The sequence below is a fragment of the Nilaparvata lugens genome, chromosome 1, assembly GCF_014356525.2.
Source record: "Nilaparvata lugens isolate BPH chromosome 1, ASM1435652v1, whole genome shotgun sequence".
Classification (NCBI taxonomy): domain Eukaryota; kingdom Metazoa; phylum Arthropoda; class Insecta; order Hemiptera; family Delphacidae; genus Nilaparvata; species Nilaparvata lugens.
Window position 1 is genome coordinate 24,133,550 of NC_052504.1, and position 26,235 is coordinate 24,159,784.

At 33.6% G+C, this 26,235-nt stretch overlaps 1 protein-coding gene across 2 annotated transcripts; it reads right to left on the reverse strand.

The window, feature by feature from the left end:
* Nucleotides 1–2,672: 2,672 nt before the first annotated feature.
* LOC111061585 (microsomal triglyceride transfer protein large subunit-like) lies at nt 2,673–26,235 on the reverse strand. Of its 2 annotated transcripts, XM_039423233.1 has the most exons (16): nt 26,107–26,235; nt 24,953–25,125; nt 21,800–22,003; nt 17,041–17,190; nt 16,047–16,212; nt 15,241–15,392; nt 14,084–14,244; nt 12,339–12,499; nt 11,245–11,372; nt 10,493–10,650; nt 9,620–9,883; nt 8,553–8,784; nt 7,313–7,531; nt 4,669–4,823; nt 3,931–4,098; nt 2,673–2,873 (listed from the first exon to the last, which is right to left on the reverse strand). In XM_039423233.1, the coding sequence occupies exons 1-16, from the start codon at nt 26,114–26,116 to the stop codon at nt 2,726–2,728; spliced, it is 2,649 nt and encodes an 882-aa protein (XP_039279167.1). In that variant the 5' UTR covers nt 26,117–26,235; the 3' UTR covers nt 2,673–2,725. The 2 variants fall into 2 exon arrangements, with proteins under 2 accessions (XP_039279167.1, XP_039279159.1); XM_039423225.1 differs by lacking the exon at nt 26,107–26,235 and having other exon boundaries at nt 24,953–25,244.

The following is a 26,235-nucleotide window of genomic DNA, read 5'->3' on the forward strand; positions in this document are numbered from 1 at the left end:
TAAACAGCTTTGACACATCTGTTGGATTCTTGTAGAGTCTCCCATTATGCTCAATCTCTAAATCATGGTCGGTTTTATTATTTTTACCAGTTAAAGAATTCACTACATTCCATGTACATTTGGTCGGATTTTTCGAATTTTCAATTAACAATTTAAAATGCATTTCTTTTGCAGATCTTAACTTTTCTCTGTATTGACGTTTTTCTCTGCGGATGTCATCAAGTGAATCAAAATCATTTGCAATCCTGGCTCTACAGCATTTACTACTTATTTCCTTTCTTAGCTCTCTCAGTTCAGGTGTTATCCACTTGACTCCACTTCCAATCCTTTTTATTTTGTCCACTACAGGAAATGATTGTTGAAGTAATATACAAAGTAGTATGAAATTCATTATATTTATCTTCAACCTTTGCATTAAATACATTGAACCAATTTTCTAAAGAGAGAAGACTCTTAAATCTTTCTACATCGTTTTTTGGAGAATCTTCGGGTTTTAATTCTAATAACACTATCATTCTTCCTTTTCTCTTCTACATTTTTATATTCTAGAAGTTGAGCATCGTGGTCTGATAAACAGGTGTCTATTCCAGTTATAATTATATTTCTGTGTGGAAGATTTGTAAGAAAATTATCAAGCGCTGATTGTCGAGTTGAGCAAAATCTAGTTGGAAAGTTCACCATGGCAGTGAGACCGTAGCTCTTCAAAATGTTCTTCAGTTCAACTGAGGCTGTCGTAGCCTCTAAAACATCTATATTCAAGTCACCAGCGATCAATACACGAGTATAATTTCTTGAGAGGAAGCTGAGTAGTTCATCCAATTTATTAAGGAATATGCTTTTATTTGAGCATGGACTACGGTATATTCCCACCAACCAAACAACCATATTCAACTTGAAAGAACAGACAGCCAATTCAAACTGAATTCTTCGATGAGATTATCAATGAAAGGGTTTGATACCTTCTCCATGTTGACACCTCTTTTTGAAAGGTCACAACGCCACCGCCTTCTCTACCGATTCGAGCAAACCATACAACTGTCTCATAATTCGCTATATTCAACCTCTCCAACTCAACGTTTTTCATTTTATGTACCAAAAATCGAAATTTGTTTCTTTTCCAAGCTTTTCCTGAGTTCCGGTCCGTTTCTCTTTCTTATTTGACTCTGAATAAATTTTTGCTCATTCAATGTGGGTTATTAGCCCTCCATGAACTAGTTAGGTGGAGGGGCCGCCTCCTCATGGGGTCCTAACAACCGTTTGTGAAATCAGATTTCACAAGTGAAAAAGGAAATTAGAAAGAAGAAGTAAAGCTGCCTACACACACGCAGATCCCCGGACACACGGCCCCCCGCCGCCCCCATAAACCCCACCGGACCAACAGATTCGAATTCAGCGCCCCAAAATACATATAGAACCGTCGAGAAAGATTCTTTCGGGGCTGTTTCCTGAAAAACGACCATTTGACTGGACTCTAATGAAAGTGCAAAAAGTTGTAAGAAAACCTGTCTTTTCAAAAACTTTACACTTTTAAAAGTTAATATAAAAGTAAAGTGAAAAGTAAAGAAGATATCACAAAACTCTACTGTATAAAACTTGTAGAAAATTTATCTAGCTTCATTTTTGTTCTGTTAGCATGTCGCTGAAATGCATTGTTTCCTAGTTACATGTGTGTCAGCCAGAAATGAAAAATGCAACTTTCAAACCACCCTCATCCCTTAAGCTTAAGGGGTAGGGATGAGGACTTTTGTTATGTTCATCTTCTAACTAGTTCAAACAAAGCTGCTGCAAAGTCAAATATTGTGTTCCAAACATTCCCTCCCAATTTCCCTGTCAATTGATATATTGTTGTTGAACTGAAGATTTTACATTCAACACTATAACGGCTGCAACAATCGTAGAGAGATGCGTAAAATAATGAGACCATAGATGAAATTTGAGAGAATAATTGATAATTGAATAATTATGATGACTTTAAATCATTTCCAGTAACCTGGGTCCCATGTATCATATCTCAGTCTAAATGCTGAATTCATTGGAAATGCAAATTATACAGGAGCCTCAATGTATATGAATTGTAAGGTAGGGAAATGTGGCTCTGCAATCCAGTCATTATCCACAAGACAAGTCTGTTATCTAACAGGCTGAAACTAGATCTACGGTGGAATTGTGCTTTGTGCTAGCTGAATGCAAATACTTTATAAGGCTCGCATTACATAAGGTACATTACAACTGGTAGCCAGTCTCAGCCACAAGTGGGGAGCCAGAGAGCAGCAATTGGCGGCCGTGTGCGGAGCTAATTCAGACACCAGGATTGGTGGACGAGCTGGCGACACCAGTGAGTCACACCAGCCGGCCGCCACAATCTGCCAAACATAGTCTAATAGGCCCGGCGACTCGCTATTACATTTCGCGACCCACTAATGGCCAAGACTGGTATCTCAATGTAATAGGAGTTTTACGGTTTTGGCTAAGATTGAAGTTCAACAGAATTTGCCAACACATCAGCTTAATCAATTCAACCTCTAACTATGAAGCATTGTAGTTCGTCTTGAAGTTTTCAAATTCAGACTTGAATAGTTCAGGCTTTGAAATGATATAGTGAGCGTTTACATAGAAAATGAATTTTATAGATTATCAAGGTAAATCACGTATCAATAAAATAGAAATCTTCAACAATTTGTAATCAAAATTTAATTTATTTGCAGTCATTATAAACAAATTTATTTTATGAGTCTTTGAAAATGGTATTGCACATTTCATTGTTCTTTTGATTCAATGCATACGTTTTACCTGGAACTGAAATTAATGAATATTTTGATTTCCTTAGTTTGTGCTTACTACCTGGTATCCTTTCTACTTTGAATACATTGTACCTGAAAATTGTAAAAGAAATGATACATTAATAAGTGAGGATGGGATAAATTATTTGAAAAAATAACTAAAGTTGAACATCATTTACAAAATCGACTCCATTAGGATGAAACCCAAAACAAAAAATAATGAGAAAGTTGAAAACAAGGAGTACTTTCTAACTACATTTCAAAAATATATAGATTATGAAATTACCTAAAATATAATGCTCAATACACTGTTACCGGGTTAAGAAGTTTGTTCCTTGACCGACCTTTATAGGCTAACTTGATTTACTCCACTGCAGACCCATACTGCATAAGTTCATGAGAATCAATTCCTAACTCAGCATAAAAATTCCTACATTTTTGTTTCAACGTCTTAACTCTAGTTAATAAAGTTGCATACAATACATTTTGATTGGCTACTGTTCAGATATTTCTCCCTATTGTGAAACTAAAGTCACGACAATAAGTCAAAATATAAAATGTACAATCTATACTTTAATAGAGGAAAGAACTGGCTTATACACGTACGGGATAGGAAAATTATGTTTGACGCATCATCACGTCTGAACTACTGGACTGATTAACATGATTTTTTTTTCATATAGATTCTCAATCAACCGAGGATGCTTATCTATTTTCAATTCTTCAAGATTTTATTACGTCAAGTTTTAAAATATACCCTTGCGGAGCACGGGTTTCCTGCTAGTATTAAAATAAAATTATAATGTAGCGATAGAGTAGTTGAACAGGCTGGTTTGATTTTGGTTAAACTTGCTCGTCAGAGCTCAGCACTTGTCTGGATATATTTTGTTTTTACTAAGAATGTTACCTACATAAGCGCTAGGCTTGAGCGTAGATGAAGGAAAAGAGATGATAGATGAACGGATCGATAACTTGAGGTGGATTCCGAGCCACCAGGAGGCAATTTAGAGCTTGTATGTGTTACTCAACAGAGTCCTCTGCGGTCACCCAAAGTTTGGTTAATCGTCTCAAGTATTAGGTGTCTTCTCCCAACTATTTTTAATTTTGATTCTATACTTGAACTACATAAAATGGTGATTAGCCTACTCACTTGATTACGGAATCTGGCTGACTTAGTTGAAGACAGAGGGCGATGGTATTGTAGAAGTCGATGTTAGATTCCAAGTTGAGCTTTGCCTCAGTCATGAGATTGAACTCAATATTACTCTTGATGAACATATTGTCAACTCGTATCGAACCCACCATCGATATTCCAGCACTGGAAAATGCACACAATGTTTTTACATAATATCATTTAATATTAAAATACTGGTAGGTCTTTAAAGTTAATAAAACATTGATAATCCATTAATTGAAGCTAAAATTTATGAAAATACTATTTCTTTAGAATATTAAAATAATCAGCAAAGAAGAATAGCATGAGCTTCAACTGAACTGAGAAATGTTTCCTCTAATGAGTTGACGTTAAATAAAACCAAGTTTGAATGTCAAAGGAGATTTGATTCATGATGGTGTAACTCATTTTTATAACTCCTTATTTACAGTATCACTAATCATTATAAATAAGTACGAAAAGTAAACTTCCACATCAAAGCTATACAAGCATATTCGACTTTGAAGGATTTATTTTCAAAAGGATTCAATTGGTGAGTTACGTCTCGAGCCAAATAAATTAATTATTATCAATAGCAAACTGATTCCGATCAAAAATAATATTGCCGTAACTTACAGCAAGACCTAAAAGTTTATTTCTTCACTTATAAAACATTTTAAGACTGTCAATATCATATACCATTCAAACATTTTGTAATAGATAAAATCGACTAACTTTTTCTCAACAAGAGACTGAGCATTCCTGTTCCATAGGCTAAACTGAATTTGTCCAGATAAATCGAAAGAGACTCCACCAACAAAATTGAGTTCTGCTACGAAGCCGGATTCAAGTGGAATCTGTTGTGTATAATCTTGCAGAAGTAAAAGCGCCTGAAAATGTAAAGATATTGTCAATTGTGAATCATCTAATAAAATGTATGAGATTTTTTTGATAATACTTTTTTCTGGATGATATACACATAGAACTCAACTGTGGGATTAGATATCACATAGCCTCAGTGAAATGAAAACCAACCTGATTCGAACCTCGAACCCACTAATGTTCCTGCAGCAGTCCCGCATGATTTCATAAGAAACAACATAAAAGTTTAGGCAATTTAAATATTATGAAGTTGATATTCAATAAATTAGTTGCCAATGATAATTATCATATTAAAAATGGAGCTTAGGATAGAATCAAATAACTTTATTCAGAAAAGTTTACACATAGGTCCGGTAAACACATGAAACCTATAGATTTAAAGGTCCATATAAATTTAGTCCAGTCAAGGAAAGGTTAGGAAGACAATTTTTGACCGCACAGTTCTGTAAAGGGTAGTGAGGAGGTAAACATATCAAAAGTCCCCACCCCTACTCCCTGTGCGAAGTGGGTGGGGGTGGTTTAAAGGTACCGTTTTTTTGGTTTCTAACATAAAACTCAAAAACTATGTATCTTAAGGACTTGACTGTCATATAACAAATTAAAGCTTACATAATTTCCTACAATATTTATTCCATAACTTTTTTTTATATCTCCTCTAGTTTTCGAGATATACGCTCTTGAAGGTGTGACATTTTTGAAAAAAACCATGTTTGCCACCATTTTTTTATATTTTTGCTATTATAACTTTTTAAAAATCAACAGGAAAAATCCATGCTGATTAGCTCTTAGTGCATTAAATTCTCTTCAATCTGATGTATAATTTCAAACTTTTACGAATTTCCCTACATCTTTTGCAGCAGCTTTAGTGTTGAGTGTAATATCTCCATTTTTGCAACAATAGACCAATTGATAAAGGAATTTGGTGGGAATGTTTTAAACATAATTTTTGACTTTGCAGCTTTGTTGAGATTGGTTAGGAGGAGAACATATCAAAAGTCCCCATTCCTAACTCATGTGCTAAGGGGATGAGAGAGCAAAACATTGGATAAAAACCTGTTATTTTAACAATTACACACCTTCAAGAGCGAATATCTCGAGAACTGTTGGGAATATCACAAAATTCCACTGAACAAAAAGTGTAGAGAATTTATCAAGCTCCATTTTGGAATAGTTAGTTATGTCGGTTGAACGCATTGTTCTCAAAATATGAGCGTGGAAGCATAACGATGAAAAATGCAACTTTTAAACCACTCTCATCCCCTTAGCACATAAGTTAGGAATAGGGACTTTTGATATGTTCTCCTCCTAACTAGTCTCAACAAAGCTGCAAAGTCAAAAATTATGTTTAAAGCATTCCCACCAAATTCCTTTATCAATTGGTCTATTGTACAAAAATTGAACGTATATCTCGAAAACTAGAGGAGATATAAAAAAAGTTGTGGAATAAATATTGTAGGAAATTATGTAAGCTTTAATTTGTTATATGACAGTCAAGTCCTTAAGATATATAGTTTTTGAGTTTTATGTGAGAAACAAAAAAAAACGGTACCTTTAAACCACCCCCACCCACTTCGAACAGGGGGTAGGGGTGGGGACTTTTGATATGTTTACCTCCTCACTAACCTTTACAGAACTGTGGGGTCAAAAATTGTCTTCCAAACATTTCCCTCTATACCCTATTTTGAGCATTTATTGCCTGGACTAATTCTAGTGTCTTACAATGTAGAAACCATTAAACCTATAGATTTAATAAGTGTACTCAAAACCTGGCCTTAAAAAATTGATAAGACCTACTAAAGGCTACACATAAATTTCATTGTCATGAGAAGGTTTATTATATTCTAAATTGTAGCTTTTTTAGGAAAACGCTACAATCAGTGATTTTGCACATGAATGAGTGAAGGAAGGGCAAATTCTGTCCTAGTCAGGTTACAAATACTATAAATCTATGTGTGAATTAATGATTGCATTAATGAATTGTGATGATAGTTGAAGAAACGATATTATTTGATTTCGGAATAAATTTACATGGAACTATTAGAACTTCCTTGGAATTGCTCCTATGACTGATAAAAAAATGTTTGAATTATTCTTATCAGCAATACCTTCAATAAAATTGAAAACATTTTCCTTGAAAATGAATAAATCATTTAAATTATGTTGAAATTGTTCGTACAAGTAGTGAAATAGCATGAGCTACAGTATTCTCAACCACAATAAAGCTGGATTCAGTATAAGTGAAAGTGACCGACACAGTGAAAATGTAATTCCATGAGTTCTGATTGTACTATTCGCCTTCGCACTCAGCACGGTTGAGCGGGTACGATTAGTCCCATTGCAACTTATGGAAATACATCAAGCTTCTGCTATTGTAACCAGCCGTTTAGTGTGGCGTCAATATTAAAATTGTCAAAATTATGCTTCCATGATGTTAATATTCTCACTGTACCGATCACATTGATATGTGGGAATCTAGTGAGGTGAGTTGAGGAGTTACCTGGAAAGCGGGAGTGCGTTCGGAAGCAGTGCCCGACCAGACGTGGCCCATGAGGTCTCCCTGGCCCGAGAAGAAGACGAACGGACGCACCTGCACTCCAAGCACAGTCAGCTCCATCCCAGCAGTCGCCACCTCTTCCTCCTCCTCCTCTCCCGCCCCCACACTCGCCTCCTCATCAGACGAAATGAACGAGCCAAGGCCACCCGCAAACAGACCTAGCTGCAAATCAACATTAAAACAAACTCTGTAATGAATTTAGCAATCTCATAACTACAAAGAATTGCTATAATTTTATTCTATTCTCAACACAACAAGTTTCGGCTAATAAACTTGCTATTATCAAGTTTCAACAGTATCACAGTACAGATTATAATATTACAATATTATAATTCAGCTACACACCAAATATGAAAATGAACTTTTTGTAATGATTAACAAGATATATATTTTTCACAGCTACAAAGCAACGAGTCAGTTCAATCTATAATAATAACTAACAAAACTAAAATATTTCTGTCCAAATATAGATTATATATTGTGTCAAACTCATACCTTATTTTCATTATGAGTGTCTAACTGATACTGATATGATTGTGAGAATCAAGTTTAAGCAGGATTCAACACATACAGTAATATACTTTGTGTAAGAATAAAAAAGTACCCATCAAATTCAAGAAACAGGTAAATTCAAGGTACACAGAAAATTCAAGGTACGGTAATGGATGAGAAAAAGTATGGAATATCAAGCCATACAACTCAATTAAAATCGTCAAAAGATTCAACAAAAACATGTAACTACCATTGAGAACCGTGACAATCTTGCAATTGTATTCACTTCCTCAGACATTCACACTCCGCATGGTAAAATATGAGTGTCTTAGATATCCGAAACTTTACTTTAAGCAGCTATATGTGACAAAGGTTCGCAATAATTTCTTTAAATTATAATTTAGCAATTCAGTCTACTTATCTTAGAGAAATATTCAAGAAGAAGAATTTTGTACAGATTTACTCTTGTATTAAAAATAGTAGACTGCATCAATTGCATAGAAAATTAATATTAGAATACTACCTCATAATTAAGACTCGTAGAATTTCTGTGAATCAATTTGATAACATTTTAGTTTTATATTTTGTAAGATATCAGAAAATTTATACAAAATTGTAACACATACATTTTCCACAAACTGTAGATGATTGTTCAACAATATGTAGGAGTAGACTCTGCTAAGTAACTTACAGTGAATATACTTTGATGTCTGCCACTCTGATCAAGAACTATATCAACAAGACCTCGTTTTACAATTCCGTTTTGTATTTCTTGAACCGTCGACAGACTTCCATTCGCAGCTGAACCAGTCATGAAGAAACGTGTGAAGGCTGTCGATAATCCTTTCTGAGCCAGTATATTGTAATTATTGAGATTCAACGATGAAAATATGTCCTTTACAGTTTCAAGAAACTTTTCATCTCTGAAATCAATTTAGAGACAAGTTAGAAAACTCCTATGCAATTTCATAAACGTATTCTGAGAAAATGTCAAAGTTTAGTAGAAGATGACAATTTACCTGATCCAGTAATACTTCCTCTCAGAAAAAATTCCATTATGAGGTTATTGAAATAAAATTTTACTACTGGGTAGAAAATAAATGAGTTGGCATGGAGAAAATTGTTCATTAGTTTAGTTGAGAAAGTTTTGAGAGAATTCAAATAGGTAGACTTTTATATATATATATATATATATATATATATATATATATATATATATATATATATATATATCAAATCAAATGATTGCGATTTTTTAGTTATATGGTAATTTCATGCTCTGTATATATTGTAAAAAATGGAAAATAAATTGATTTGATATATTATATTATTCAATAATATATTATTTAATAATAATATATTATTATTTTATATATATATATATCAATTAACACCGCTTCTACACTGCTCGATCTGAAATTCGCATCTCTTGATAGAATTTATTTTACTAGACATAAAAAATAATATTCCTTATCACTGATCTGTTTCCATAAAAATTCATTATAGATTTGAAACATCGAATCAGCATTGTGATGTATTGTGAGGATGAATTGGAAAGATCAATAATAGGTACATTTTTATTTCTCGAATCTGTAACATCACTGTAATACTTGGCACTGCCAACATAAGAATCCTTGTCTTATTCCTTGGCAATCTGTACGGTAATGTATTCGAACAGCAATTATAAGACCACTATAATTCGAAAACCACAAAATATTTATGAATTTCTATTAGGAAGACCTACACGTTTCCTCTTACCTATAAGCTATTTGGTTCATCCTCTGCATGAGATACTGCTTCACTTCGTAAGCTGAATCGCTGCTGGCCAACGAGCCAATCAGGAGCTTTAAAAGTTTTTCCGAAGGCTTCGATTCTAGTAGAACGTCAAGGGCCAGAGTGCGAGCACTGCTGTCGTACTTCCTTCCCATTTGGAAATAGATGTGTTCTGCCGCTTTTAAAACATCCTCATTCCAAAAAGAAGGACTCATCGACCTCAACGTTTTCATAGCTCGAACACTTACTCTGCAAATGCACACACATTTCAACCCATGTAGTTCTTTCTATATTTTATACGTCAAGAAAATACCTTGCCAAGATATTAGATATACAAAGATAAAGCTAATAGTAAATCATTTGCATATTCGTTTAATATTCAAAATGTATTATGACTTTATTCCAACATGAAAGAGCCGAATTAAAAACTACTAAAAGTCTCCCAATTAAAAACACCAAAGACATGGTACCATAGAGGATAAAAGAAACTCTGTCATAAATAGCAAAGTTTCCATTTCTATCGCCCATAATTAAACTGCATTCTATATATTGACGTTTTCAACACAACAGTGAAATATTCAATATATTTATTGAAGGTAAAACTCTGCATTCTAGGCTCGACTATACCAAGTGATGCCAATTGATCTGATTGGGTATTGTTAAGCTAACAGTAACAGTAGAAAAAATCAACGTCTGCATGCAGACGTGAACAGAGATATGCAGACAGGCGGATGAAAAATCCCTCCGAATGTTGCAACGCAATACACACAGACTGTCTGCATACATCTGCATATGATTTTTTCTCCGTCTATCTGCTGCTGTGGGCGTTCGCCTTCAGTCTTGTTATGATGCACTCACTTTTTTGAACCTTGAAGCGCGTAAGTTATGAGGGCTGGGACAGAGGTTTCGTCATTCAAGTTTTGGAGTGCTCTCAAATACATGACTTTACAGCTGTCATCTTTCTCTGAACAATTTGAAAGGCCATTCCTCAGTTCTGATTCAACTTCTTCTATTGTCTGGAATAAAAAAGAAATTTACAATCCACAACATATCATAGAATAATGTAATGAAGAGACAAAGAGGTAAAAAAAGGCTTTCTACCAGAAGTGCCGCTTTTATTGCAATTACAAGTACCTAATATCAGTCGTTAAGATCATCCACTTTGCTTCAGTAACGTAATTTATCCAACTTTATGGAGAATCTAGGTAAAACGGTAATCTTTATGAGAAATGAAGGTAGGCCTACTAATTTTTTAAAATGTTTTTGAAGATGTGAAGGAGTGTTGGCCTAGCTGTGTTGTCACGAAAAGCCCTGCGTTGTGTTGTAGAAATTCTATGGACGTAGCGCTCTGGTTCACAACACAACGCAACTTAATCAGCTAACTATCAGCAAAAGTATATTTAATTCACCACTGTTCAATGTAATGGTTTGTACAAAAATAGTTCTTTATGAAAATTTCCTGGTCTTTTATAGAGTTTTTTATAATCATCATAATTTATAACTATATTTAATTCATAGTAGACACTCCAATTTGAAATTGTCTTAGGAACAAATGTACAACAGAGTTAGCACAGTGAAATTTGTAAATTGTATAAGAACAATAACATTACCTTTGATTCATTATTATCTTCGTTGGATTTTGTATTTTTCAATTTATTTACAATAGTTGATAGTGTTAGGATACTGGTCTCGACTAGCTTCTGGTCGAACTTATCCTTCACAGTCAGCTTCCTAATATCTGTAACAAATTCATCAGATCTTGGTACCAACTATAATAAGTAATATTGATAATTTTGAAAAAGAGAGAATAGTATCGATAGATTATGATTTGGCTTGTTGCGAATGTGAATTAATAATGTGTAGACACACTAAATAAGTCGAATGCCAGAAATAATCTGAGCCCTGAGCAATATTAGCTACTTAAATAGGTACTGAACTAGAAAAATAGGATAGTGATATAAACTAATTCGGATGGAGAATAAAATAAATTATCATAATATTGCACAATTATTGATAGATAAAACATTATTTTTAAAGGGAAAATTATTACAAATATAGAACAAAAATGAAAATCTCTACCTATGAAGCATTTATACTTATGTGAAAGATTAAAGTGTTTAGAAAATGGTTGCAATTGAGTTACATCATACATATTCAGATTTTGGAGAATTCAATCTCAACTTGAGGATTAGAAAGTTGAGAAAGTTGTCTAAATTAATCTTGAAATTAAATTAAATTCGGAAGAGGAAATTCCGTTATCTTGATTGTATGATTTTCAATTACCGTATAAATAAAAAATAGCTTTTATGTTGAAGAAAGCTTTACATAAATAAAATGAATATTCCATACGGGTAAGTACGGTATCTCAATAATTATGATCTTTAAATGTATGAATAAACGAATAGCTTGATGGGCGTTATAAATTGATAAATAAAATTTGATTAATTGAATTGATAATGACGTGATTGAACGAAACTAGTCATGTCTTAAAGTAAATAATGAAGGACAGTAGAAATTCTTTGCAATTGTAAAATAGCTAATACTGTTTACGTTGTTGACGTTTTTTACTTAACATAACTGAATTGAACATTCCATAACAACTAAGCTTCCATACAATCTAAAAACGCTTGTACGGTGCACTGGTGAAAACTTTAGATAAATAAGAAGAGCATTGATTATCTAAGCCTCTACTGTTGAACAAGACCTGAAAGTACATGTTTTAGAGGATGATTTCCGAATGAGAGCGCCCACAGGTAGCGCTCAGCCAGGTCGAAGCCACTCTCCGAGTCGAACTGCAGCTGCTTCATTGCAGCGCCGTGCGCCGCCTCGGTCTGCGCCGCTCCCACAATGTCGTACAGCTGAGGCCTAAAACAATACATCATTATCAAATATACCATCATAGAATAAACAATCTATAGCTATTCTAATGTATAAACCAACTTATGTATATCGATACATTCGTTATTCATTCATTAATCATTGAATCATTCATTATTCTATACATTGAATGTGATAGTAAATGAAAGTGAAATAAAGTATATGAAGATATCAAGGAGTCAAGCAAGAAGAGTTCCACAAAATCTCAGAATTGAACAGAAAAACTTTCAAGATGTAGGTAAGGAACTTCAGCTTTGGGGGGTTGAATTAAATAACGAAAACAATATGAGTTACAGCATAAAGCAAAGAGTATTGGCTGGAAATAGAGCATACATCAGTAACTTGAAACTTTTGAAGAACAGGCTCATATGTAGAAATACAAAACTTAATTCTACCTGTTGTAACGTACGGCTGTGAATCTTGGACGTTTACAAAAATCTATCTATTAGGCTTTTTTGAAAGGAAAATTTAGAGAAAGATTTATGTTCAAGAAGGAGAGGAGTGGAGGAGAAGAACCAATTCAGAGCACAATTCATAACCAGTCATTACATTGATAAAGTACCGAAATATTGTAAAATTTATAAAGGCGTAGCGGCTGGTTTGGACATATCTGGAGATTGAATGAGAACAGAATGCCTAAAATAATATTCAAGGAGAGGCTACATTCAAGAAGGTAGAAAGGAAGATCGAGAATAAGGTGGGAGGATAAAGTGAGAGACGATCTCCAAAAAATTGGATGTAGAAGATAAGAGACGAATGATAGAGGACCGAGAAGCGTGGAGAGCTGTAGAGGAGGCGGCCAAAGTTCATATTGGGCTGTAGTGCTAAAAACATACATTGAATAATCAATGTATAAACAATATAATGTATAGCTATTCTCTGAATTGATTTTGAACAAAATAAATAGGTTGGGTTAGATAAGAACGTTGAATCAAGCAGGATGAACAAATGAATACAAAATATATTATACAGACATTAATTGATTTAGAACAAACAATGAGATGAGTCGAGTAAGGATGTGGAACTAAGTAGGATGAAAAAATACATGATTATGAAAAACACTATGTTGGTATAGTTTCATTATTGAATTGAAGAACATTTCAAATGCATAAGTTGCTTGAGCAAAATACAATTCATGACACAACAGTTCAACAACACTTCATTATTTTGAAGTGAGTTTTATTTCAATATTTTCCTATTCTGTGTGTTACGTTGACTATTCAATCATGTAAGTAGCCATGTAAGTAATTACCCCAACTCAACCTCTTTTTTAAATTTTCAAACTGATAAAATTTTATTCACATCACAACCTTCACTTCCTCTAGAAACATTCACTTCCTCTAGTACTGAAACATTTCAATACATGTATTCACCAACTGTGATGTCTTAACATTTTTTGTAATCAGTGACATTAAGAATAAGAACTAAAAGTGGATCAACTACATTTTGAATTGACTACATAAGGCAATGAGTTGTACAGAGAGGTCAGTCATGATGGCAGAAATGCCAGTGATAATACAATATATTGGTGCACTACTATCATAGTATCATAGTTGTTTGTGTAATACTCACAAAATATGAGTGTTCTTTGAGCTTTTCAGAGCTTTGTGTATATCGTCCATACTGGCTTGTCTTGCAAGAGGTAGCAGCCGAATGAAAGCAGTAGCTGATCGCATTGTTCCCAAATACTTAGTTTTTAAATGATCTTTGTTTTCCTTCAACGCTTTTAGGAACTGAAAAAGAAAATAGACATGAAGAATCCCTATGCAACTGAATAATATTCACTAAAGAAGTATGAATAACATACACGGGATACATAGATGTTGAGGAATTTCTCCATACTAAGGTGAAATGAATAAGATATTTTCAGTTTCAGATGTTATTTATTCAACCACCATGTTTTTATTTAAACCACCGTGGTTGAGATAAATAATACGTGGAACTGGCAAAATCTTATCCATTCCACTTAATAATTTCAATAATCGTTTAATCTGACCAACATTAACATCATTGTGTCATTTTTTATTATTTCAGGGCAATTTCGTGACTAAAGTATATATATATATATATTTATACATACAGTATATTTTGAATACTCCAGGCCTCAAGAGCAAAACTACCCGCTCTTTCAACAATTCAAGCAGAATTGTAAACTTAAAATTTTCTTCATATTCCACTCTGAGTTGTCTACGGAAATATGTTATTGTTATTTCACCTTTGAACACAGAATCAGATTTGACATTTTAGAAAAAAGTTGTTGAACCAATAATAATTACTGAAAACTGGAATTAAGAAATGAAGTGAGTGTAATTACGAATTCTACACGAGGGTGGGATGGATATAATTATATTGCATATTGATTGGTATGATATTGATAAAAATTTATATTCTATAGAATAAGAATTAACCCAGCCATTCCAATTAAATCTATAGGACATCAATGATGCTGATCTTGTTGATACGTATATGACAACATATCGGATACATGAATGAGAAAATATTAATCTGAAGATAGGGCCTAGGCTTAATAATTTGAAGAACAAAATTTAAATTATATTTTCATTGTGAATGAACTTGATCTGAATGAATGAATGAATTATCTGAATATTGATGAGAAAAATAATGATAATATAATGATTTCCTTATCAATGAATACATATCTATGAAACTTGAAGGGTACTTGGTAGTAATAATTTATCACACTATCCTTTGTTAGTGTAACAACTTACGGTCGAGCAATTACCATCTTGGCAATGAGTGTTTTCGTTCTTCAATTTGAGATCTTCTTTAGAGAGCGTGATTTTGAATTGTTCTTCAACACCTTTAACTGCTTCATCTTTAGATTCTGCTGAGATTGAAATCACCTCATTCTCCTCACCATCTGAAAGAATTGTGAAACTGTTTAAAGATGTCCTTACCTTCTCTAAAGATACCTGAACAACATAAGAACAGATGCCTGAATGATATACAGATACAGATGGAAAAGAACATATACCTGATCTTTTCTATTGGATAGAATATATTCCATTGTATATTATGAAAAACCTTAATTGTTGTGATAATTGCAGGATTGGAATTCTATCCAAACTGGATTTGACAGAATTTTAATAGAGAATAAGGTTTCCGGAATAGATTTCCAGAGAGAAGCAAAGCAAAGGTAAGTAATAATTTTGCTCTGCGACGTTCATTACTACTTCTGAGTATGACATTTTTATAAGTGGGATAGTTTTTCAATCAACATGCAAGAAGACGTGCTGGTTTGTGAGCATTTCCACTTGAATTTTCAAAAAAAGTTATAAAGCGATCTGACATGAAATTTCATTCAAAGCTTCATAAAAGTCACTTTCCAAGACTCTTCATATGTTATGTGATCTTTAAAAGATTACTATTAATATCAATAAGAAAATTACATGTTAGCTACCTGTTGAATTTTCCACATGTTGACATTTTTTTGGAACAATGAAAACTGAAATTTGAAAATCGATTATATTGTGCAGAGTTTAGTTAATAGTCTATTAATTTTTTTTCAACTAACCAGTTAGTTTCAGATGTTGCCTTGCTGTAACATAACCCCCAGCTTCTTGGTAGACAGACAAATACATCTTATGTGTTTCCTCTGAGGATATTGATATGACTTTTTTAAAGTCACTGGAAAGCTCTATGAGAGATTCCCGTTTTGAGCTTACAGTTACTCCCCATATCTAGAACAAACATAATAATTTTGTAATAGCTTACAACAATATCGATTAACATAAGCTTTTTAAACAAAAGTCTCGTAAAAATTGTTCAGTAAACATGGGTCCCAATCAAAAATAAATGTGATGTGGAAGTAACATTGATTGTACAATCAGTATGCATATAGTCATACAGTCATTACAGTAATAGTATACATCAATACAGGGAGCTTTTAACTGAATGCATCTTTATGATGCATATTGGATCGATTGAATTAATTCGCTATTAATTATACAACAGTACGATTCAGAACATGATCAAAGAAACTAATTAATTCTGTGTTACGGTAGAAGCAGAACTAACTTCACATTTCGATTGAGAAATTTGAAATTGAACACAGTGTGTTCTACACAATTTGTAGGTATTGGATCATAGACCTATAGAAAATATTAACAATATTGCAATTTAGTTTTATAACGTTATAATAAAACCTTGATTGTTCGATATTTGAATCATAGGCACTCAGAATTCAATACTTATCATAAATCACTTCATTTATGTTTCAAGAATGTTTTCATTCTAAATATAAATCAATACAATAGCTGACATAGAGTTACTCAAATCTTACTAGAACAATCTAGAAGAATGCAATTCATTGTGATATCCATGATAAGTTACCGTGAACTGTGAATAATATTTTTGATACATATAAAACTTTTATGAACTTATTTTATTATTATGTACCGTGCCAAAGTTCACATAGATGAGAAAAATTTCTCACAATTTTCAATGATTAATGAAAAATTCCCTACCATACTTCTATGTAAATTGAGGTTTCACTTTTTTAAACATACCTGATCATTATGACTATTGTTGGTTGAGGTAGATGATGTATCGCACAGTTTCTTTACTTTTAGGATATGATGAGGATGGATTGTTCGGTAAACAGTTTTGCATAGACCAGATGCATCAAATTCTTCGAACTCACCGTCCTTAAGCTGAAACTGAAATTGAATATTATTCATAAGTTAAAATTTAAGAGCATATTATACAGAGCCTCATTATTCATTCCGAGTTTAATACAAAATCTCATTTTGCCCAAATTTGCTGAGGTTAGTATCAGTTTTTATATTTCTATGAATAGGTCTATGATCTGAACGTTTCTTGTGAACAGACAACAGATCACTGAAATTTATGAAAAGAAAATACAATTTAATTTTTATTGCCTTTGCGTTTATTTTTATAGGGACGCAGTTTGTGATTAGAATAGAAATGGAAGAGAATAACTAGTTTCTCTAGCTATCATGATTGAAATGGTCATTTGATTACATAGCATAATAAGATACTCCAAATTTATGGATTGGAATCCTGGTCCAAGAAGTGTTGATAGTATGTCTATTTATCGTCGTCGTCGTCGTGGTCTTCTTACAGGGGTAGGCATTAATAGCTGTTCCGCCTTTAAACATTCTCCCACCTTTTTCTAGGTCTACCAATACTTTTCCTCCCTTCTGGCTTGTAAGCAATGACAGCTTTGGGGATTCTTTCGTTTTCCATTCTCTCAACATGTTCTCTCCACTGATGTCGATTCTCGTCAACTCGTTGACATCACATTGAGCTCTCTACGGATATCGATATTATAAAGCCTGTCCTCTCTGGTGCATCCCTTCACTGACCTTAAAAATCTCATTTCGGCCGCCTGTAATCTGCTCCATCCCTCCTCAAAAAAAAATTTAATATTCTTTCCGAAGAATGGACACTGATATGTCCAAAGCTCCGCCAATTTATGTAGATGCATAACAATATAATTATCTATGGTTATTATATTACAAATTGCTTTTTCATTTCATATACAGTTCAATAATTATTTTCTTAGTCTATATTATGTAAATTCTTCTATAATTTTGCTGTATTGTAAGCTATTGTATATAAGTGTATAAGCCAGTATATATTGTAATCTACATAAATAAAGTACTCAATCAATCAATCCTCTTTGGTACCCAGGTTTCAGAGCCATACAAAAGTGTAGGGACGGCCATTACTTTATAAAATTTGAGCTTCGTCTCTTTTCGGGCTTCATTTTTTAGAGTTCTGTTAATAGTTCCGCACATATTCAAGTCATGGTCTTCCTCGTATGTAATATCACATCCCAAATATTTGAAATGTGATACCCGTTCCAGTATTCTGTTGTTGAGAACTATTTTATTCATTTATTTATCATTTACAATCAACTTAAGGACAAAGAAACAGACTACCGTCCAAAACTTCTTTTCATCCCAATTTCATAAAATAAATTGTCCAAATAGAGGTTATGAGGCTTCACTAATGGATTTTAGAAATGGGTATTTTAGAACATATTGGAGACTTCCCCAGAAACGCCCTCACTTTTGTTTTGTGCAAGGATCTATTTATCAAAATTGAAAATTATGTTTAACTAACTAGCCTAACAAAATTGAAAATTGAAAATTTATCAAAATTGAAAATTTATCAAAATTGAAAATTATGTTCAACTAATTCTCCACAACCGTGAAAACTACCAAAAAACTTTATGTTGGGTTGAAAAATGCAAGGGATAGAAAGGAAATACACGGGTATTATAGGATAAAATACACGGGTATTATAGGATAAAATACAAAACATTTTGTTGAAGAAAAGCGGCGGACCTTTAAAAAGATAAAAAGTATCGACAATGCACTATAAGTGCATTCTTCAGTTTTATTATTAAAGATAAGGTTTCTAAGTTATCAATTTCTGTGGAACGAAAAGAACAGTAGAGTGAGAGGATGGAACGACAGATAAGAGCACGAAGAAGAGAGATAGAATGATTAGCGGGCAGCGCGAACGCACCGGCATGGCATGGCATTCTGGTCCCCAAATTCCGTTGCGTGAGTGACACAAACTTACTTCTTCACACTCATCTCGTCATCATCGAGGAAAGCCTTGACCTTGGCCATGACTTGGAGCGGGGAGGGGAGACTACAGAAAGGAAGAACCAGTTAAAAGTGCGTTGAACTCGCGTCAAACGAGAAAGGTGCACGCATCTTTCAATGGGCTGGCTAATCTTTAAATAATGCTTGTAACGAATATATAGACTGGAATAATAAAAAGCTTAAAAAGTGATGAATCATTTTACTACGAGTTTTATCTACAAGGTTTGATTGGGAGGAAGCGAGTAGTACAATAATAATATCATAATAATTATTATGATCAAAACCAGAATTTTAGCATAAGTGATACTTAAATACGGTTTCCTACTCATAAATACTAATATCTTATAAATTATAATAAGTGATATACTTATTGGATACTATGATAATAATAATAATAATCCAAACGTGATAGATATTAACTAGCAGTACCTTTTAATAGATATAGCATGCAATATAATTGAACCATTTCATCCATAAAAACATAGGTAATATATCACTATTCTTCTTCTAATATGGTTCAACTGAATTAAATGAGAGTTTTCGTGGATTATTTCGAGCGTGAATCTTAAATACATTGATAATTTATATTGGTCTGGGTCAGTTGCTTCCTCAAAAAAAACTACTTATCCTGATTATGTTCAGTTGAATCATGGAGACTGAAAATTTCTCGTAAGTGGGTTCAAATTTCGAAATTGTTCATCAATTTTTATGTGGTGAAATGAATTTCTCCTACTGTGTAAAATGGTTAGTTTTCATGGATTATGCGTAAAATGTTTTTTTTTCTTAATATATTTTTTATTTCCTTTTTATTGAAAATTGTATTATATTGAGAATATTATTTTATTGTGTGAAGGAAGCAAAATGGGTTATTACCTGTTGTCTTCATAAATAAATAAAACTTGAAAAATCTGGTGTGGTACACTCACACAACTTTCCTTGCTCATATTAGAAACTACGATCAGACTTTTGTATATGTGTATATATAATTGTTTTCAGAGTACTTTTTCCTTTGTGTAAATTGTGAAATTCAATGATTTTTTTAGTCGTCATTTTTTTAAAGTCGTCAAAACAGCTGTTCTACAGATGAAATATCTCGACTATGTGTTCTTTTTATGAACTGCTCTACCTACCTACCTCATGCACGAGAAGGAGGTTACAAAGTCCATTTCTCAAGGATGGGGTGGACCCCCCATTAGTTTGCCAGAAAGGAGACTCATGCCAGTTAATAGAGCTGATAAATAACTATACAGAGTAAGAATTTGAAAAAAATCGGTCAAGTTATTTTGAAAAAATCGTGAAAAACATGGTTTTTTAGTAATTATCCGCCATTTTTCTCAAGAATATTACGGAGCTCCTGCAATTTTCCAAGGAAAAAACTCATGTCATTTGATAGGACTTATGAATAGCTACCCATGGCTTGAATTTGAAGAAAATCGTTAGAGCCGTTTTCGAGAAAACCGTGAAAAACCTGGTTTTTGGTCATTATCCGCCATTTTTCTCAAGAATATTACGGAGCTCATGGAATTTTCCCAGAAATGAGACTCATGCCAGTTGATAGTGCTTATGAATATCTATCCATGGTATGAATTTGAAGTAAATCGTTAGAGCAGTTTTCGAGAAAACGGTGAAAAACATGGATTTTTAGTCATTATCCGCCATTTTTCTCAAGAATATTACGGAGCTCCTGAAATTTTCCCAGAAATGAAACTTATGCCAGTTGATAGGGCTTAAAAATAGCTATCCATGGTATAAATTTGAAGAAAATCGTTGGAGCCGTTTTCGAGAAAACCGTGAAAAACATGGTATTTAGTCATTTTCCGCCATTTTTCTCAAGAATATTACGGAGCTCCTGAAATTTTCCCAGAAATGAGACTTATGCTAGTTGATAGGGCTTATAAATAGCTATCCATGATATAAATTTGAAGAAAATCGTTAGAGCCATTTTCGAGAAAAACGTGAAAAACATGGTTTTTTAGTAATTATCCGCCATTTTTTCCGCCATCTTGAATTGAATTTTATTGAATTTCTTATTGTCGGGTCCTCATGGTATAGGGACCTTAAGTTTAAAATTTCAAGTCGATCGGTTAATTAGGAATGGAGTTATCGTGTTCACAGACATACACACACACACACATACACACACACACACATACACACACACAGACCAATTCCCAAAAATCATGTTTTTGGACTCAGGGGACCTTGAAACGTATAGAAACTTGAAATTGGGGTACCTTAATTTTTTTTGGAAAGCAATACTTTCCTTACCTATGGTAGTAGGGCAAGGAAAGTAAAAAACATTAAAAATTACAGTCCACAGAACTAAATTTTCTGTCACATATGTGAAGAAAGTAAATTTTTTAAAAGAATTATGTAATGTACTTGCCTTTTTAACACTGTGGGTACGGTAGTCTTTTAATCTACTTTTATCATGATCGTATTGATATTGATGAGAGAATAAGATATAATAAGAGTGAATGATAATAAGAGTTTTAGTAACTTCTAATTCTACTACATTTTAAACATGTCTAGAGTGGTTACAAATCTTACTAATCCACCAATAATCTAGATCTAAAATGCATTTAAAATTATGAATTCCTTGTCTGATAAATAACAAAACGGAGATTAATAGAATATCTAATAAAATATAATATTGAAATATGATTTGATGGGATGTGTGAGTTACCTGAAGCATACTAGCAATGCCTTTTTTGAGGTTGATAAGTGAGACGTGTTCTTTAGGATCGACATAGATGGCAGGCACCCGTCCATCGTGCCAAGAGACCAGAAACACGCTGTTGACGGCGTCATCCAGCTTGGACGAGTGCGTCACAAAGCCATCAGGGCTGGGCGCTTTGCGCGACTTTATCTGTAAGCTTGGTCCTTTCAACTGAAACATCAACACTTCAACGGTTAGAATGACTAGTTGTGGTTTCAATAAAATATTATTAACAATCTTTAAATGAAATTTAAGGTGAATTAAAAACCATTAATCCTAGAAAACTTGGAAAAATATCTGGTTAAAAATACCTTTGACATTTAATAAAGTATTATAATAGGGCTAAATGAGTTGTTTAATTAACATAGAAATAACTAGCCTACATAGTAACTTTTTATATACGGTAATCACTACTAGTTACTAGTTAAAAATCGTAATATTTTCATGAAATCCGCCTTTTTATCAATCAAGGGTTGATAATTTTCTATCGAATTAGAATGATTGTGGAGGATAATTACTATTTTGATTCAATTGGTATCTAAGTACAAGATTCAGATGCAAAGTAGCACGGTAGAGTGCCCCAACGGTTACTCGATTTTAAATAACAATACCGTAAGACTGCAATGAAGAGAGTCAATGACTCAATTCGATTTCAAAGTAGTACAGGAGAAGAGAGCATGTTCCTCTTCGCTGGTTCCCATCATCTGAACTTCATTATCTTTATAAAAGTTTATGCTCTAATGCCTGGTATCGGGATCTACCTGGGCTAAAGTCTATTTTATTCCGTAAGATCCGTACTATGAAAATTCGTAAGATCTCATATAATTTGTTTGGGTATCTTCTTGTATTTCAAATTGTATAATGTGTTGAATATATTGTATTGTGTGAAGGAGGCAAAATGGGTTCATCCTGTTGTCTACATTAATAAAATTATTATTATTATTCCATATCATCTTGGTGGAGCAATAACAACAATTAGGTACTGAATGAAAGGGTCAAAGGAAAATAGTTCGAGTATAGGAGAACTGTGATTCCTATAATTATTCACACTCATTGTTTATTTGGAAAAATAATATATCTATTGAATTGGAAAAATTTTCATCTATTGTTAGGCTACATAAATTTTGTGGAGCAAATTGATCATCTCCGAGAAATACGGATTTCTTCTCTCAAGCACATAAACTCTTCATTAAATAAATCTATACGAATTGGGTGAATATTTTCATTGAAATTTTACCAAATTGGTATTGGAAGGCATCTCTAATAAGAGACACCTGTGGAATTATAATAACATGATATATTTTTATTGATATCTAATCTATATAAACCGATTCAATGACGATTGGGACTCCAATCTCCAAACGAGACAAGTTGTTAATCGGGGAAATGGCACTAGGTACAAATTCTTGAGAGGAAAGGTGAATGACCTGCTAGCGAGTAACGGCATGGCAGTGAGTCACTATGATAAATTATTGCTGCGGCTTCTTCCTTACCAGTAACCGCTTATTTTCTTGCCAATGATAGGAGTAATTTATTAATGCTGTTGAGAAACCTAATATGCACTCTACTGAACTTAATGCAATCAAAATCAGTTTTATTGTTTGTGGGCGTTTGCATTTCATCTCACTTCACTAGAAGCGTAATAAGTGTACCGTAACATTTAGTTGATAATAAAAAGTAGAGGCCATGAAGTCTTGCAAACATAATAACGTATTTTCTAATTTGGAATAGGAGTGACTAGTAAGCCACCATATAGGCTGACTCGCTTGGGTACTTTCTTTTGAAAAAAAAACACACGGTTGCAGCATATAATACAGAATGTTGCGAAAAAATGAGTGACATCACGTATGTAGGAAAAGGGACTGTGTTCACTAGGCTACTTGTATTTTTCAGTTATCAAGAAGTAGGGCTACGAGAATTTCCAATTCCACAGCCAACTCATTAATCCTGTTGAATGATACGAGTAATTTGGGCTAATAGGCTATATTATATATATTTTTTCGTTATAGAACAGAAAATTTACGCGATTATGTAGGCTACGGTATCAGATCTAAACCAGCCGCAGAAACATAGAATGATAACACGGAAAATGGCACAAGAAAGGGTTGAAAATAGGCAAATCTACTTAGGTACCTACACAATAAAAGCTAACAAAATAGCCTACACTAATAATTAAAATAGTGTCAACTATAGTTGTTAGTTGCTTAGGCCTACCATAGTCAGTATAATACGAGACGATATAGGATAGGTATGATGCGATCATGGGAATGAGACGTCGGTTCGGATCCCGGCCGGGTGGCATTTTTTGCATACGATTTACAGCAATGTTAGTAGCTAGGCCTTCGTTCTGTTCTGTCGTTACGGATGCTATAAAAGAAGTGGAAAATTGCAATAACGGATTCATTTTTCAACAATTGTAATTACATAGAACGGGGGATACATAGAAATTAGCCTCTCCAGTCGGAGCGCGGAGGCAGTTACCCACCCCTCTTTTACCTTTCACAGGCCCGGTTGCACAAAAGTCGGTAAAATTTTAATCGTGATTAATTTTATGAGAACCGATTGGTTCTCGAGAAATTAATCAGGATTAAAATTTACCCGTCTTTTGTGCAACCGGCACTCAGACTTCCACCCCCAGCCGACCACGAAGTGCATGTCGAAAAAAATTTGAGGAATTGAAAAAGACTGTAGGCTTCAAGACTAAGAATTGAGATAAAAATAGGCAAATGAAATGAATCAATCACAGATAAAAATGACATGATAATATAGTAAAATACATATAATAGTAACGTTTAAATCCTTCTTATTGGGTAAAATCTAATAACACAACGAAGGACTGCGAAGCGCGGGTATTGTAGACAATAGTATGTAGAATAGCATTATAACGTAATCTCTAAATACATGTTTAATAGCCGAATTGGATACGGTAGTGTGATAATAATACATCAGTTGGCACTTGCAGCAAAGTGATAAAATAACAGTAACCTTTTATTATTAATGTAGGCTAGGCTTTTACAGTAGAGTGATGGTATCGTTAACACAATACATTAATGTTATTATCCAACAAATCATTATTCATCCAAAGTGATAAGAGTCAGTAAATAATTTGTGAATAATGACCTGTGCGAGGAAGAGCTTGCGGCGCTGGCGTGGGTCATCCCAGGCCACGTGCAGGGAGAGGCGACCGTCTACCTGGAAGCCGACGTCCTTCCCGGGGACATCGGCCAGCTGCATGCCGACCTGGAAGTCGTAGAGTCCGGGCTGCAGGAGGCCATCGCTGTGGCCGGCAATCGCTGGAGGGGAAGAGAACAGAACAAAGCCGTCAGACAGGGCACAGCAGCTGAGCTGCAGCCAAAGGCCGACAACGGCGCACGCGCACCACACAAACATCGCATCTCCACACACACAACGCTGCTATCTTCGCAGACGTCTCTACAGCCACTTGATGACGACTCTCCAAACACAGAGATAGCCACCGGTTTCCTCACGCTGTCTCACTCACGTAGAGTGCACGTATCTATGAGTGCAACAAGTCGTTTTGAGTGTCTCATTTCTCAACTCTGTAGTAGGCCTATATTTTGTTTAATTATGTACTACATTATTTATATTGGGCTTATTAATAGAAGATGAATAAATTTATTTAAATACGATAGGTGTAATCGTAGGTATATTACATTAGGTTTAATAGTGCTAAATAAAAATAAATATGGATGAGAAAAGATGCAGTGAAAACTGATAGCTAATTGGACTCGAAATAAGAAAAACGTTTTTTGAAGAAAAAATTCATAATACAATTTGAACTTTACTAAAATGTATATTTTCAGAGCCTGAGAATTTTCTATGTAATTTGCTGATTGGCAATGGAGCCTACTGTGCAACATTTGTTATTGTGTTTGATGATTTCAATAACTTAGATGAAAAAGAATTAGGAATAGGTAAAAAAAGAAGTAATTTTATACTATATTTGACTAGTGTAATTGAAACAAGTTGAAAAACATGTATTTTAATAAATATAAGGTAGGTAATTCAAGCTTTAAAAACAAGTCTAATCGTTTTGGAAATTAAATATTATAGTTTCACTTATGCCAGTAGAACCTTTTTATAAATGAAGTTGATGTATTATTTATAAAAGTACTGATTTTAAATAATTATTGTTATGGCAAATAAATAATATTATCTGTTATAGTACCTAGTGATAGTAGACATAGAGTAGTCAACGACATAGAAGACTTTTTAAATAAGTCTAATTCAAATAAAAATATAATAGTTCCTACCTGGAGCCATTTGACATTGCCAGCCTGTAAAAAGATAATAATTTATCAATGTATTTAGCAAAAAAAAAGATAATGATACAATGATGAGGAATTTACTAGGATTCACAATTAAAATTGAATTGAAATAAT